At 32.1% G+C, this 16,490-nt stretch overlaps 1 protein-coding gene across 5 annotated transcripts in view; it reads right to left on the bottom strand.

Moving 5' to 3' along the window:
- LOC143200544 (uncharacterized) overlaps nucleotides 1-14,478 on the bottom strand; it is a 235,392-nt gene extending 220,914 nt beyond the window's left edge. Inside the window, exons 1-2 of one of the 5 annotated variants that reach the window (XM_076410986.1) lie at nucleotides 14,264-14,478; nucleotides 2,889-3,064 (exon numbers count right to left, since the gene is read on the bottom strand). In XM_076410986.1, coding sequence (XP_076267101.1) covers nucleotides 2,889-3,040 — 152 coding nt within the window. In that variant the 5' untranslated portion in view covers nucleotides 3,041-3,064; nucleotides 14,264-14,478. Of the gene's footprint in view, nucleotides 1-2,888; nucleotides 3,065-14,207 lie in introns of all 5 variants that reach the window. The other 4 variants (XM_076410984.1, XM_076410987.1, XM_076410988.1 and 1 more) reach the window with 4 other exon arrangements.
- Between the last annotated feature and the right edge of the window lie 2,012 nt (nucleotides 14,479-16,490).

Here is a 16,490-nt window from a genome sequence, read left to right as displayed (position 1 = left end):
CTTTTCGAAAAGGGAAAAACACCACGTAGACCCATCACGAACGTTCCAGATATTTCGATGTTAAAGGGGTGATCTCCCATCTCGCTTCCCCATCTTGGCAAATTACTATGGAACTAAACCAGCATAGAAAAACTTTGAGCCATTTTCAAGACTAAATATGAAAAGAAAGGGGAATATTTGTGTTCCGCATGTACCAACAGTGAAAAATTTTAGGGGCATAGTTTATATTGGTGAGTCTTTACATTCTGCTGAGTTATTACGTCGATGAAAAACAGAGCACGTGATACCAAATGTTTGATGAGTGGAAGATTATTGATCACTATGGGCTACTCGAACCTGGCCAACCCATTAATACAAAAATCAATAGGAAAGTTGTTATCTTCCTTCATAACAACGCTAAAATATATACATTTTTAATGACTCAGTAAAATATAAGAGAAATTGGCTCGGAAATATTGATGCATGCCATATAGTCCGAATCTTGTCCCATCCAATTCTTCCTGTTCCTGAAAAATGCTTGAAGTAAGTTGGTTCCAAAACAGGTTTTGTGACAATCAGTGGATTTAAGTTTCTATCAAGGAATGTCAGAAATTCTAGAGTGATAAAATGATGGTATTATTAGAAAGATGACGTCGATTAATATGAAATAATAAAATAATGCATATGAATAAATTCCAAAATGCGTGAACTAAAACTGACGAAGGAAAAACAAAATTTATTTTTATTTCAAGCTTTCCACTATGCAGACTCAAAAAGTTGTGGCCTAATAATAAAAATTTACGTATGAAATCGTAATGTTTCATTTTAATTAAAACTTAAAACCACGGAAGTATTAATTAATGCTTTGGGGTGCTTTTTTGTTCTATACGAACTTTTAATTAATAAAAATATAAAGCATATTATCTTCATAGAAATATTTCTTTGTTTTCTTGGGATATTAAAAGTTTTTAAAAGTTTTCTTATTAAAATAGCATATAGCGCCTATACCTTGTTATAGACTTACATAACCAACAAAGCTACTCAAAATCGTTGTTAAACTTTAAATTTTCATCAAAATTCAGTGATTTTATTTAATCATATTTTGACATTGGAGGACAATTACTGAAACTGATGAAACTGTTAAAAAAGACTTCGTTGGAATATCATTATGATAAAATAATTAAATACTTGCATGTATTTTAATCAGATATATATATATATATATATATATATATATATATATATATATATATATAGGTGAAAATGCGAATTACTAATGTTAAAAGGTCGTAAATGATCTAACATGACCGTTAAATTCGATGATTTTGACATTTATCGAATTTAAAAAACAGTTTCCTATTTAGACTAATTTAGTTTATTCAGTGACAATGTTCTATATTTTCGAGACTTCTTATTTTCTTTGGTTTGAAGGAAATTACTGCCGATATCCATCAAACCTTTTTATAAACTTATGGTAATTGTCATATTCCAATTGATGCTTTATTATTATTTTGGTTTCAACGACTTAAAAGTGACAATTTTAATATCTATGACAATAAACAGCTTAGAGGGCAAAACTCACAAAGAACTGTTAGATTAGTTGAGGAATCAGCTATGACCAGACATATAAATGCGATAGACCGTAAATGCCGTTTGCAATGGATTCAACATCGCGGTTTCATTGCCAGGCAAGAAATAAGAGTTTTATAGTAGATGACCCGGTGAATTGTGTATCGCCTACATCTATCTTGCAAAATTTTTCCGTCTACAAGAATAACCTCATGCGATCCAATACTCTTTTAAACATTTCGACAAAATCGTTATTCTGATGCAGAAATGTTTGTAATTCATGAACAATAGATTGCTTCACACTTGGAATGTGAGCACAACGTCTATCAATTTCCGTATCCAGATTACACATAAAATGAATTTGTAAAAATGAAGATCTATATTGAAGATTACCATTCACTTGTTCAGATCGATGCAACTATGGATCCAATACTATTTTAAACATTTCGACAAAATCGTTATTCTGATGCAGAAATGTTTGTAATTCATGGACAATAGATTGCTTCACACTTGGAATGTGAGCACAACTTCTACCAATTTCCGTATCCAGATTACACATAAAATGAATTTGTAAAAATGAAGAACTATATTGATTGAAGATCTATATTGAAGAATACTATTCACTTGTTCAGATCGATGCAACTATCGATCCAATACTATTTGAAACATTTCGACAAAATCGTTATTCTGATGCAGAAATGTTTGTAATTCATGGAAAATAGATTGCTTCAGACTTGGAATGTGAGCACAACGTCTATCAATTTCTGTATCCAGATTACACATAAAATGAATTTGTAAAAATGAAGATCTATATTGAAGATCACTATTCAGATCGATGCAACTTGTATTAGTTGGCACAAGATTTTGAATGGATCCTGGAAAACCAACATCGTCCTTTCGATAGTAATCAAAATATAGTATATGCGTAATCCCATTATTTCATTATAAGTGTTATCTATCTTATAAGCTTTTCTAAGTTCAAGTTCCTATTATTGTATAGGAAGCAATCTTCCTTGTACACACGTTTAATGAACGTAATGTGAACATTTTTCTATTTTCCAAACCTTGTCATCCCATCTGTAAACTTCGATCCAGCGATCAAATACAACAAACTTATATAAAACTTAGATGGAGCAAAATAATTAGAAGTTAATGTCAATTGACGTGAAATATTTCTATCAAAAACGTCTTTTACATGATGAACAATTTTACAAATATTTACAAATTTACTGAAAGTCTTCACTATTGATGACTATTCAACATACACATACCAAACACCGTAATATCTTCAAATTTCAAACTTAATTTGATTACCATAAATAATTTAGAAATATACTCACCTGTAGACATAATGGGCCAAAAATATCTCGGCGAGAAATATAAAAAGCACACAGCATATTACTCTAACTGTATAACTGGGATTTAATTGATGTACAGGCAGTTTAGCACCCGTAGGCAACACTTTATTGTCTTTGAATTCCTTCGATGACATATTCACGTTAAGCTACTTTACTTTCTATATGTAAACAAAACCGAATTATATGTTTTCGAAAAATAGTAATATGATAACTATTGGTTGTACTATAACTTAATATTTACTGATCTCTTTTCTCAAGCTTAAGTTACACATGTAATTATTTTTGAGAACATGTAATGGAAAAGAAGTAGATTATTTGACATGGACTCCTAGAACGAATCTAATAAGTAATTTAAATTCCTACTATATTCACCAGACTCTCATTCGATTACCATTTATTCCGATCATTGCAGCATACTTCGAAAAATCAAGAAAATATTATAAAAATTCGTTATGTCCAACGAGTGACATTCATTCGTAGCAGCATTTGTAGGTTACATGATTATTATTAATATTATTATAAAAATATTAATTCTAACCAAAAATAACCAAAACAAAAAGCAAATTATTTGCTAATGTAAGTATTTGCTAATCTCAACGGGATCCAGTTACGGTAAGTACAGGAGTTCAAATGATCGGATTAGTGAAGCAGGAGAAGAATCTGCCATTTATCGCTGAAGTAACAAGCTGAAGGCCAAGCTGTAGAAAGGAAGGAAGTATTACAATCAAAATGTCTTTCAAATACGATTTTTAAGACATATTCTACATGTTTCTGTCCAGGGTCGTATTAAAAATGAAGTAATTCGTTTAAGATACGACAATCAGTGCACAGTTGAAGAACAAACTCAGAGATGCATCTTACAATGGCTTGAACATGTGTATCGGTGAACACAAAACAAAGAGGTGAACGAATTACTCAAGGACTCCGTAGCGAAATCGACCCTTTTGGTAGAAGACACAGCGAACAGCTCTGGAAAAGACATAGATCAAAATCATAGGAAAAGATCTGAAAAGCAGATAAAAACATCTGCGGCCGACCGCCAACTGAGGCGAGATTAACTGAGATATATTCCTACGACACCAACAGTAGTGTGGTAGTACAGAAGTAGTTATTCTTCCTGAGCACCAGCTATGGATTGATTTTTACATTAATGAAAGCTTATTAAATAGTTGAAATATTAAGATAGTCTTTATCTACTTTTTAGAGGTATTAAATTTCTTGAAAATCTGTAAAAATTAAGTCATACATAAATATCGATAGTACAAGATACTTTCAACAATATTTAAATAATTAATAATTGTAAAATCAAGTATCACTATTCTTTTTTAATGACTTTTGATCCAGTTGATGAAAATATTTTATTCAATGAGTATTTAACACATGGCCTGAAAAGTCCCGGGCGTAACAAAGAAGACTCGTTTTTTTATCAAAATTGGCTTTATTCATCAACGTAATCTCCATCAAGAGCCAATCATTTCAATGCCGCTGTAACATTTCAATACCACTTTTGTAGAATAATTTATCTATTGCCTCAAAATAGGCATGTCATCAGTTCGTCCACTCAGATGACGGTCGTTTTGACTCCAGAGTGAAGTGATGGATCCATGTTTTATCTGTTGTAACATATCAACGCAAAAATTCCAGTTTTTTACGCTTAGACACGGCTAAACAATGCTCAGAATCTTCAACACGTTGTTGTTTTTGGTGAACAGTAAGCAAATGCGGCATCCACTTTGAACAGAGCTTTCTTATAATCAAATGCTCAGGCAATATAAAACCGACAAGTTTATTTGATATCTTTACGATGTTAGCTAACCCACGCAACTTCACTTTTCGACCATTCAAAACGATTTTGTAGATTTTTTGTATGTTTTCTAGTGTTACTACCTCATTTGGACGTGCACTGCGTTCTGCATAGTCAGTGTCTCTACGACCACGTTTGAAGTCAGCAAACCAACGTTTTATCGATAGGTTTCTGATGGAGTAGAGTCCTTAACTCTTTTCAAGCCACTGCTTCGCTTGAACGGTATTTTTTCCCAACAAGAAGCAGTGTAAAATTAAAACATGAAACTGTTTTGTGTTAGGACGGGGAGTTTTCAGCCCATGTGTTATGTTTCATAAACTATAATATTTAAATTTTAATAAACTTCAAATTGGTATTACGTTGTACAGAACGAAACTCAAAGGTCCGGATTTAAATAGGATATCCCAGTTAAATATTGTATATGTGGATATATCATATATGTGGATAGGAATCGATAGAATATTATAAATGTTTTTGATTGCAGGATATTCTATTAAGTAATGAAATTAAATGGTATATAATAGTATTAATCATTGTTCTCAAAAGTCATTATTAGGTTTCCATTTCAGTATATCTTATAATCTATATTTGATTTTCGGCCGAACTAAGTTTTAAGAGAGAGAAGGCCTACTCTCGTGAACCAAATGAAAATGAATTTAAATACATTGTATCGTTCAGTGGCGCCGAAAATTTGAGGACTTAGGAACTAGTCACGTCAAAAATAAAGCCATTAAAGTTATAAGAACCTACTTCCACTCTAAAGATGCACTAAGCTATGATATAACAGCCGGGCAAATGCTGCAAAATCGAACCAACCAGGGAATTATAAAACTCACCAAATTGTTAATGCAACATTTTAATTGTGTCCCAGATATTTGGATGATAGCTGAAATTACTATGATACCAGAACCTGGACAATCACTAAATGGAGTAAAATACTTTAAACTAACTTCACTGCTAATAGTACAATATTACTTTTGATTTTATAAACAAATATTCAACAAGTGTCCCATTGTGTAGAATCAAAGATGTTATGGAAAAAGCGTACGAAGATTAAAAAGAACTGTTCAGCTATATTCTTAACGCAAGCCTATGATAAAATTTGGCAAGATGCTACACGCTTAACTAAAGAAGTATGGAACTTGAACTCCGAAATCTCGGCCAGAACATTTAGATTTTTAGAGTTAAACAAGAGGACTCAACAATAAAAGAGACAAAAGCAGATGTACCACAATAAATTGTATTGGAGCCAATTTGTTTACCGAAATCTGTGATATAACATATATAACATAAATGACAATATAAATAACAGCAAATAACAAACAACCCAATCAGCTACAACGCTAAATATCTTGGATGAAACTAAATGCAACCTGTCGTTGGAAGAACGATATTAAATAGCAAAAAAAGCTGGGACTACAATAAAAGAACGTATATTTATTAACTGATGATTATCCATACATAATAACTTACTGATATGACATTCAAAAGTTTTTTTGAATATAGTCATAAGAGGTATCGTGGATGCACCCGTATTATATAAATTAGTACTTGCATCTATAATTTCGAGTGCCCACTGTCACGCAGAAAATCAAAAGATTCTAGAAGTGATACGTGTAGAGACCTAACCCATCATGTAAAAATAGAAAGATTTACAAGAAGAGAAGTATTACTATATTTATTGTATTATATATAATTTAGATTACTATATTTTAAAGAACGTATTACAAATCTCCGATATCATTCGAACAGGACCCATACTTAAAAATAATATGAAACCATTCAATCAAATATAGTGCAGTGAAGTGTATTTAACAGAAGAAGCAACAGCGTTAAATAATTCAGTGGCATTACTACTGTAAAAAAAAGCAAGAATCGATGGGTTCTCCTAGTATATATTAAATTAAATTTTAAGCTATTGCATTATCAAATTATAAGTTAATAGCCAATTATCGGTAATAATTACGGTGACTAGTAAAATTGTATTTTAAGTGAATAAAAAATTCTAGTGAAAGTGTATGCATGTTGTATAGCAAAGGGGTCGACGTTAATTTGTGCATTTTGAAATTGATGATTTTGATTCGCAAAAATGGAACGAGAAAGGTGAAATGAAAGGAAAATACTTGAACAATTTCCCACATTATTTCGGTGTGTTTTAATAACAGTGAACTACAGCTAAAGTGTTAAAATTGGCTTCGTTACAATTAAAACTCGGAGAGATTTTTTGAATTCATCACTTGATGCTTTACCGACCAAAAGAAACTAATTTCTACACCCTAATGTTATTGATGATACAAATTAATCTTTGTTACGAGAGATATTCTTAAAAAACTCCTATGAAAGCCTTTAATACTTGCATTCGGTCAAAATAGGTACCAAATGCATAGAAAACTGCTGAAGTCATAATGATGCCAAAAGCTGGTAAAAATCTAAGTGATGTTGAATCACACCTCCCTATTTATTTACTGCCAGTTATGGTTAAACTCTTTGAGAACTTGATTGTGACACACCTCAAACATATTGTCGAGCAAAGAAAGCTGATACCATGTCACTAGTTTGGTTTCAGAAACGCCCACTTAACAGCTGACCAAGTACATCGAATTACAGAGGTAATTGAAACATCTCTAGAAAACAAAGGTGTGTGCTCTATCTTTCTCAAAGTTACACAGGCTTTTCACAGAATATAGCACAATGGCCTACCATATAGAACAAAGTCACTTATCCCTAAGCATTTCTACCTGCGATTAAAATCAATGCTTCCGTGTTAAACATGAAGGAACATACTCTAGTCTCAAACCAATAAGAGCTGGCGTGCTTCAAGTAAGTTATATCAACAAGGAAACTCCAATTATCTCTTGATAAGGTTGCGACCTAGACTAAAAAATGGAGAAATAAACTAAACAAAGCAAAATCTATAATTTCCTATACTAACACAAAAAAATATCTTAGCTCAGGAATCTCAGCTCATCCGAGTGGACTGCACACGATGACCCCGCTCAAAAGCGTGGGAAAAAGAAACAGTAGGCTGGCAAGGTTATGGCGTCTGTATTTTGGGATGCGCGTGGAATAGCGACTATTACATAGCATTATTGGACTGTTTGAAGGACGCAGTCGCCGAAAAACGACCGCATTTGAAGAGAAAGAAAGTGCTGCTTCACCAAGACAATGCACTGTGTCACAATTCAGTGAAAACTATGGCAAAAATCCATGAATTGGGTTTCGAATTGCTTCCTCGTCCACCGTATTCTCCCGATCTGGGCCCCAGCGACTATTTCCTGTTCTCAGATCTCAAAAGAATGCTCGCTGGAAAAGAAGAAATATTCATCGAATGAAGATGTGATCGCCGAAACTGAGGCTTATTTTGAAGCAAAGGACAAATCGTAGTACAAAATGGTATCGAAAATTTGGAGAGTCGCTATAATCAGGGTATCACCCTTGAAGGGAATTATGTTGAATAAAAAAACAAATTTTGCCAAAAAATGTCTGTTCCTATTGTTGGCCTGGGACTTTTCAATTGACCTATTATATGCGTTCCTGGTTGACCTCCATCGCGACCTAAAAATTGATATGGTTACAAACACTATCAGAATATTTACCGATTCCCATCAAAGAAGACTCATTTGTAGACTTATTTGTAGTTGTCTGTTAGTAGATTAATTCAGATTAAAGTTAACTATTAATTGTATACTAGTTTTAATAAATCAGTTTTTAAGAAAATATATGTATCCTGAAGATAGGTTATACCAGTGTAGAAATTAATTCGTTGCGAAAATCGCAGAAGTCTTTCCGACCTGACTTTCATATCTTAGTCGAAAGATTGGCTACATGTAACACTAACAGCAAGTGATTTTTAATAATATACCTAAATCATAAAGACTCTACGAATGAATTCCAATGCGTAATACAATTATTAACAAAACTTGGAAACAGCTAATAAAAATAATAGTACAACTATATTCTATTCATTTACGCGACATTACCCTGACAATTAAAACAAAACACTGAAAATTACCATCGGAATAACGCCACTCTCCCTCTCTCTCTAGTTACGAAACAGTTATACTAATTCCACTTCTTCTATAAATACCTAAATGTTAATGCCTCGGCGCTATCGTCAAAGCAGTAAATATCGGCTTAATGTTTCGGCAACTTTTGACAGAAATTTGTTTGAAGACGTCGGAGGGCGCGACGAAGTAGTTGCGGAACTACTTTCGAGCAGGCGGCCGATTTCTCCGTTTAGTGCGAATTAAGATTATTCTTATCTGGAGACTGCGAAATCGGAAAAGGAAATTATAACTAGAAATGGGTTCGAATATCGGCAAAGAGGGTCGGCACAAATAGGCGAGATGCCAGGAGATGTTCGAAGAAAAATCGCAATTAAGGGAGAGTGGAGTTGACTCAAAGAGGGGTTGATATTAAATTACGATCCTTGTAGACTGGCATAGCGTAATAATCGACAAACATTTTCAGCACACATCCTGAAACTAGAATAAATACATGTAAAGTTCGTTAAAATATCATAAAACAGCAGAAATTAAAGAAAAAAAACTACCTATTTGGACTAGGTAAACATAAGAGTTGATGATAAATGAACAGAACTATCTGAATGTATAAAATAACTGAACCTCAAATACAAACGAATCAAGAGAATGGAGTTGACTGAACTAGCGATTGAAAATAAATTCTGATCCTTCTTTGAATATTTTCAACACACATCCTGAAACTAGAATAAATACATGTAAAGTTCGTTAAAATATCATAAAACAGCAGAAATTAAAGAAAAACACTACCTATTCGGACTAGGTAAACATAACAGTTGATGATAAATGAACAGAACTATCTGAATGTATAAAATAACTGAACCTCAAATACAAACGAATCAAGAGAATGGAGTTGACTGAACTAGCGATTGAAAATAAATTCTGAGCCTTCTTTGAATATTTTCAACACACATCCTGAAACTAGAATAAATACATGTAAAGTTCGTTAAAATATCATAAAACAGCAGAAATTAAAGAAAAAAAACTACCTATTCGGACTAGGTAAACATAAGAGTTGATGATAAATGAACAGAACTATCTGAATGTATAAAATAACTGAACCTCAAATACAAACGAATCAAGAGAATGGAGTTGACTGAACTAGCGATTGAAAATAAATTCTGATCCTTCTTTGAATATTTTCAACACACATCCTGAAACTAGAATAAATACATGTGAAGTTCGTTAAAATATCATAAAACAACAGAAATTAAAGAAAAAAAACTACCTATTCGGACTAGGTAAACATAACAGTTGATGATAAATGAACAGAACTATCTGAATGTATAAAATAACTGAACCTCAAATACAAACGAATCAAGAGAATGGAGTTGACTGAACTAGCGATTGAAAATAAATTCTGATCCTTCTTTGAATATTTTCAACACACATCCTGAAACTAGAATAAATACATGCAAAGTTCGTTAAAATATCATAAAACAGCAGAAATTAAAGAAAAAAAAACTACCTATTCGGACTAGGTAAACATAACAGTTGATGATAAATGAACAGAACTATCTGAATGTATAAAATAACTGAACCTCAAATACAAACGAATCAAGAGAATGGAGTTGACTGAACTAGCGATTGAAAATAAATTCTGATCCTTCTTTGAATATTTTCAACACACATCCTGAAACTAGAATAAATACATGTAAAGTTCGTTAAAATATCATAAAACAGCAGAAATTAAAGAAAAAAAACTACCTATTCGGACTAGGTAAACATAACAGTTGATGATAAATGAACAGAACTATCTGAATGTATAAAATAACTGAATAACTGAACCTCAAATACAAACGAATCAAGAGAATGGAGTTGACTGAACTAGCGATTGAAAATAAATTCTGATCCTTCTTTGAATATTTTCAACACACATCCTGAAACTAGAATAAATACATGTGAAGTTCGTTAAAATATCATAAAACAACAGAAATTAAAGAAAAAAAACTACCTATTCGGACTAGGTAAACATAACAGTTGATGATAAATGAACAGAACTATCTGAATGTATAAAATAACTGAACCTCAAATACAAACGAATCAAGAGAATGGAGTTGACTGAACTAGCGATTGAAAATAAATTCTGATCCTTCTTTGAATATTTTCAGCACACATCCTGAAACTAGAATAAATACATGTAAAGTTCGTTAAAATATCATAAAACAGCAGAAATTAAAGAAAAAAAACTACCTATTCGGACTAGGTAAATATAAGAGTTGATGATAAATAAACAGAACTATCTGAATGTATAAAATAACTGAACCTCAAATACAAACGTATGAAAAGAATGGAGTTGACTGAACTAGCGATTGAAAATCAATTCTGATCCTTCTTTGAATATTTTCAACACACGTCCTAAAATTAGAATAAATATAATGCAAGTACATGAATACAGCAAAAATTAGAGAAAACAATGACCTATTCAGACTTGGTAAACGTAATAGTTAATGATATAACAGAGATGTCTAAAACCTAAATAAAAATCTAACATAAAATTAAATATATAGTTTAACAAAACCTACACATCTTGATCATATCAATTACAAATTAATTATTAATTAATTATACTAGATAATCCCGAAAATTTTTCAGAAATTATATCTGAAAAAGCTTAATAGTGTAATAGAAACTACAAAGATTATTCCAGAACATCAATTTGGGTTTGATTATCATGGGACTATAGAACAAGTGCATAGACTTGCAAACAAAATAAATATGGACTTAAATGCCAAAAGATATTGTTCCACTGCATTCCTAGATATACTCAGGTTTGTGATAAAGTATGGTAGAGAGGGTTGCATGTTAAATTAAGGAAACTCCTCATTCATCCACATTTATAGATACTAAAACCTTACCACACAGATAGACCAGGCATTTCACTATAAAAAATGTGATGGTGATAATGATGATGATCTAGGCAGTGTAGATTGTTCAATACTGTATCTCCTACATACAGTCGATTTACTGGGCACAAATATTACTACTGTTGCAATATATGCAGACAATATCAAGGAACATCCAATCACACCTTGACAAAATACAACTGGGCGGAAGACATGGTGTATTAAGGAATGTAATATTCATTCTGCATAAAAAAACATGCGCACTAACGTATATCAATTATTATCATCATCCCCAAGCTGAAAATGCTATATATCTTGGCATGCATCTAGACCGACGCCTAACCTGAAAGAAGTACATACTTGCTAAACAAGGAACTGTTCCAAAACAAAGTATATCGTGCCATTGCCTAGAACCTATAGCGAGTGTAATTTAAAGTGTTTGTGTAAAGTTGAAGTGCATATATTAAAACGTTTCACACAATTCGATCTAGTTGTAGGATTTAGGACTTTAGAATAATATTTGAGTTAAATACACAGGAGATCACTTGAAGAATGAATTGATTTTCTACATGTCCATATATTATATATTCATAAGAAATGCAGACAAATTGTTGAACAACCAAGAGTAATGATTAAAAAAATATTACAAGACAAATACATCTAATCGATCAATATTACTGGTACCTATCATATTTAAATTGGTATAAGTGGTTCTTATAAATCCCTCAAACTATTGAAACGCTATTGAAGAAATGTTACTCATCCCCGCTAACCAATCTGAATTTAAAAAGAAAATATTAACAATTATTCAAGATTGATTGGTGTTACGGATGCAACACAGAAAACTTTTGAAAGAAGGAAATATATTCAGCTGTATTACTATCGCATCCCAAACCTTTGATAAATAATTTACCTATCCAGATGAGCGTCAAATCCTACAATTCTAAAAAACGCACCTATGCGGGTATCTCTCAAGTTATTATCCTCAGAACAATATTATATTTAATATATACCAGTGATACCCCGAAATATGAAATGTAATAATGGCCACATTTGCTGATAGTACTGATTCTAAGTATTGAGACAATTATAGAGTGTATGCAGAAATGGCATATAAAACTAAATAATACGAAATCTACACATATGGATTTCACATACAAAAAAATAGATCACCTGCCTGTAATAATTGATTCTATAGTAATGTTGTATGCGCATACAGCAAAATATTTGGGCATGACACTGAATGCCAAGCCAAGTCAATGAAAAGAGCATATTAAAAATAAACAAGCAACACTTTTTAGCTCGAAAATGGTGTTGGATGCTCGAATTATCGAATTCTTCGAAAGTCACAACAAAGTATTAGTATATAAACATATTTGGACACCAATGTAAACCTACGATATGCTACGATAAGGGGGAGGGGGTGAAAAATAATCCAAACGTATAAAATCAAAGTTCCTCCCAAGATTCTTAATGTATAATAGTATATTATAATATATCCGCAGACCTAAGACCTAAGAGTAACAAAGGTTAGAAATTAAAGAAGATAGAAAAAGAAATATATATTCTTGATTATACCAATTTTCAAATCTTTAACTTCCCAAGAGCCATTAAACATAAAAATACAATTTATAGTTCATAATAGATCTTCTGCCGAACTAAACTCTAGTAGACCAAACGAAAATAAATTTGAATATAATTTACTGACTATCAGTACAAAAATTCGCCTATTCAAATAGTCACCGAAGCTATAAACGCCTAAGTCACCAAAGTAACAAAAACTGACATCAACACGAAGAAACCAAAAAAAGAATTATACAACTCACCAACTGGATTAATGCAGCCAACACCAAACGCTATAATATTACTTAGAGTATTCAAAAAACTGTTGAAAACATTAAAACCAATTATTCAGAGAGAAAACCCAATACCAAATGAGTTTGATTTTATAAACGAACCTTCATAATTGATATCACTGAAAAAACCTGAAAGGTTAAAAAAATTCTTCTTAGCTATATTCTCAGACCTTGCTCAAGCTTTCAACAGATAACATTGGCATGAGTAACCCATCAACATATCTCAGAAAATATTACCGATGTTTAGAGTCCAACACAAATAAGCCTATTGTAATAGCAAAAATCGTTAGTTAATAATTAAATATAAGACATATAATAACATATCCAAGTATTCATTTGCATCTGCATAATTTTTGTCTGTAATTAAACCACGATATGTAATTAAAATAATGAATAAAAAATAATTTCAGTAGTACCAGTATTGGAAATTTTAAATAAACCTCAAATGAATGTCAACTTGTTTTTAAATTTGAAATAAAATTCAACCGAATTTTCATCAAGAACGCTTGATAAACTGAACAATTAAATATTTATATAACAATGTATTTATTACATACACGAACGGTTATATTTTCAGCTACATAATTAATGTAATTTTATTTATTAAAGAAGATTAAAATGAAACAAAATTATTAATATAATTAAACTTCTTCGGTTCTTTTTATAGTATTTTAAGTTCGTATAAATAAATGAAATTACTAAAATTTTAATATAAAAACGGAAGAGGACTCCGAAGTAAATTTAAATCAAATTACCATAAAACGTAATACCAATTATTAAAGAATTTACAAGAGCTACTTCAAAACAGTACCCGGTTTATTACATACTTGGCAATTCCTGCCTCTATTTATTGCAATAACTTCCGAGCAATTAAAAATTAAATCAATTACACGTCGCAGGATCGTAAAACTGGCGGCGGATTACCACAAGATCGAGATCAGGATCTACATCGCGCGAAGTCTCGCACCTTTCTCTCGTAACCGACTGGATTCGACTTCCATATAGCACCAGGCGCGGATGTGGACTGATGAGAAAAGGCGCCGTTCTCGGCCTGGAGCGTGGAAAAGTTGTGCGCTTTGCTAGTTGGCGTGTGCAAGTGTCCCCCACGTCCCGTCGCGTCCAGCTCCAACTCCGATTTGTTTATTTTTCCGACAGGACGTCGAGGAACAAGGCCCCCAAGTCAGTCACGGGAAATTTTGAACGGTTTGGCGGGTATGAATATGAAAATTATGTTTATATGGGGAAGTTCGTACAATGTATTCGGCGGTGTTTGATTTAACGGCGATTTTGTCGGTTTTAACATTTAGTTTTCATTATGTTCGGACCACCTTTCGTTTCGGAAAACGGAAAATGAGGATATGGTTTCTAATGGATGAGTTTTCTGAAATTTGATAAACTGATTTTGAATGAATATTGTTAAAAGGGACAAACAAGGGAAATACTCTGAATAAATGTGTAACAATTTTAAAAGTGAGTTATTTTTTAGTATAATTTGAGTTGAGTTGAGATGATGAGTTGTCACCTCTGCTCGATTGGGACCCAACAACGAAAACAATTGCCATAATTGGTAACATGTTTGGCCCTCTCCTCGAACTGCATTTGCCAGATGTGATAAGTTAACATGCCAAAGGGCCTTTCGAGCTCTATGAAAGTTCATTTATGCAGCCGCGACCGTCAGACTAACTGCGTTTTTCAATCGCACCGATTATACAGTGTTTCATGCTGTACAAACCGAGTTCTTCAAAACGGTAGGTTTTCCACAGAGTATTCCAGTCTTATTTTTATTTTGATTCTATTCATTCACTTATTTATTTACCTATTCGTTTATCTAATCATTTATCTATTAATTTAACTATTTATCTATCTATTCATTTCACAATTCATTTATCTATACAGTTATCTATTCATTTATTTATTCAATTAATCAATTTATCCTGAACATCAATCAAAGATAATAGTTTTATGGTTGCAACTGGAAATATAAATTATAATTATCTTATTAAGTAGAGACTAATGCCAAAATGGTCAAAGTTTTTGATATGTAGTTATAATCTATGGATAATCTGAAGCTACATAAACGCCATCGATAGTGGTTTCTGCTGGATCTTGATGGCAGCGTATCAGCGTGTGGCTTTTAGCTTTCTCCCTTGTACGCATTGCACGTCTATCATAGCTGGAGCTGGAGAAGTGAGTGCACTAGTAACAGTACTGTCAATTTATATATTTGTTTATTTATTTTGAGAATTTAGCTTAATCCTAGCGAGGCCTACTAACCCCATTGGCAGCATCTGGTGCATCCGCTTCCCTTGATCTCATTGCACGTCCATCATTATTACTGTTAGGTTAGAAGCTTATCGCAAGTTAATTTTCCATCGTATCGTGTACACATGTCATACTTTATCGTTACATTATCTATTGCTATCAGTTACCATTATTGTCCATTTTATAATGATTGTCCGTAAATGTTATTGAATACTATGGACTAAATTAGTTATTAGCCATCCTGGTTATTCCATCGTTGATATTGATAACCATTGTCATTACCTGTTATATATATACATACATATATATATATATATATATATATATATATATATTGTATTATATGTATCGTTTATTTTGACCACATGTTTTATTTGATTTAGATGTTAAATTGTTCCATATTGTTTTATTTAAATATAATTTTTATTTTGTGCCAAGGGTTTAACATGAAACCTATAATTGTTTTGTTGTGTTGGTATTTTCGACCCATTTATATAACTATTTTCTGAAATTCTGAGGCAGATATTACTTAGGCCATTTTGCACCTATGTGATCAAAACAAATATAAAAAAATAACATTTACAGTACAACAAATACGAGGGAATTTCTTTCAAATTACTATAGTGTTTATTGGCTGTTATTCGCTATTGTCAGAGTTTTTTTCTAACAAGGGTACTATTCAAATTATTTAATTATTATATCTGCATGACTAACTGTAGCCTCATTAGCGTCATCTCAACAAATGCAGAGCATAAACTTTTGCTAAAGTCAATCAA

Source organism: Rhynchophorus ferrugineus, unplaced genomic scaffold, assembly GCF_030347505.1.
Source record: "Rhynchophorus ferrugineus isolate W39M unplaced genomic scaffold, kcgeb_rfMv2 rfM8, whole genome shotgun sequence".
Classification (NCBI taxonomy): Eukaryota; Metazoa; Arthropoda; class Insecta; order Coleoptera; family Curculionidae; genus Rhynchophorus; species Rhynchophorus ferrugineus.
This window is presented reverse-complemented; position numbering and strand designations above follow the sequence as displayed.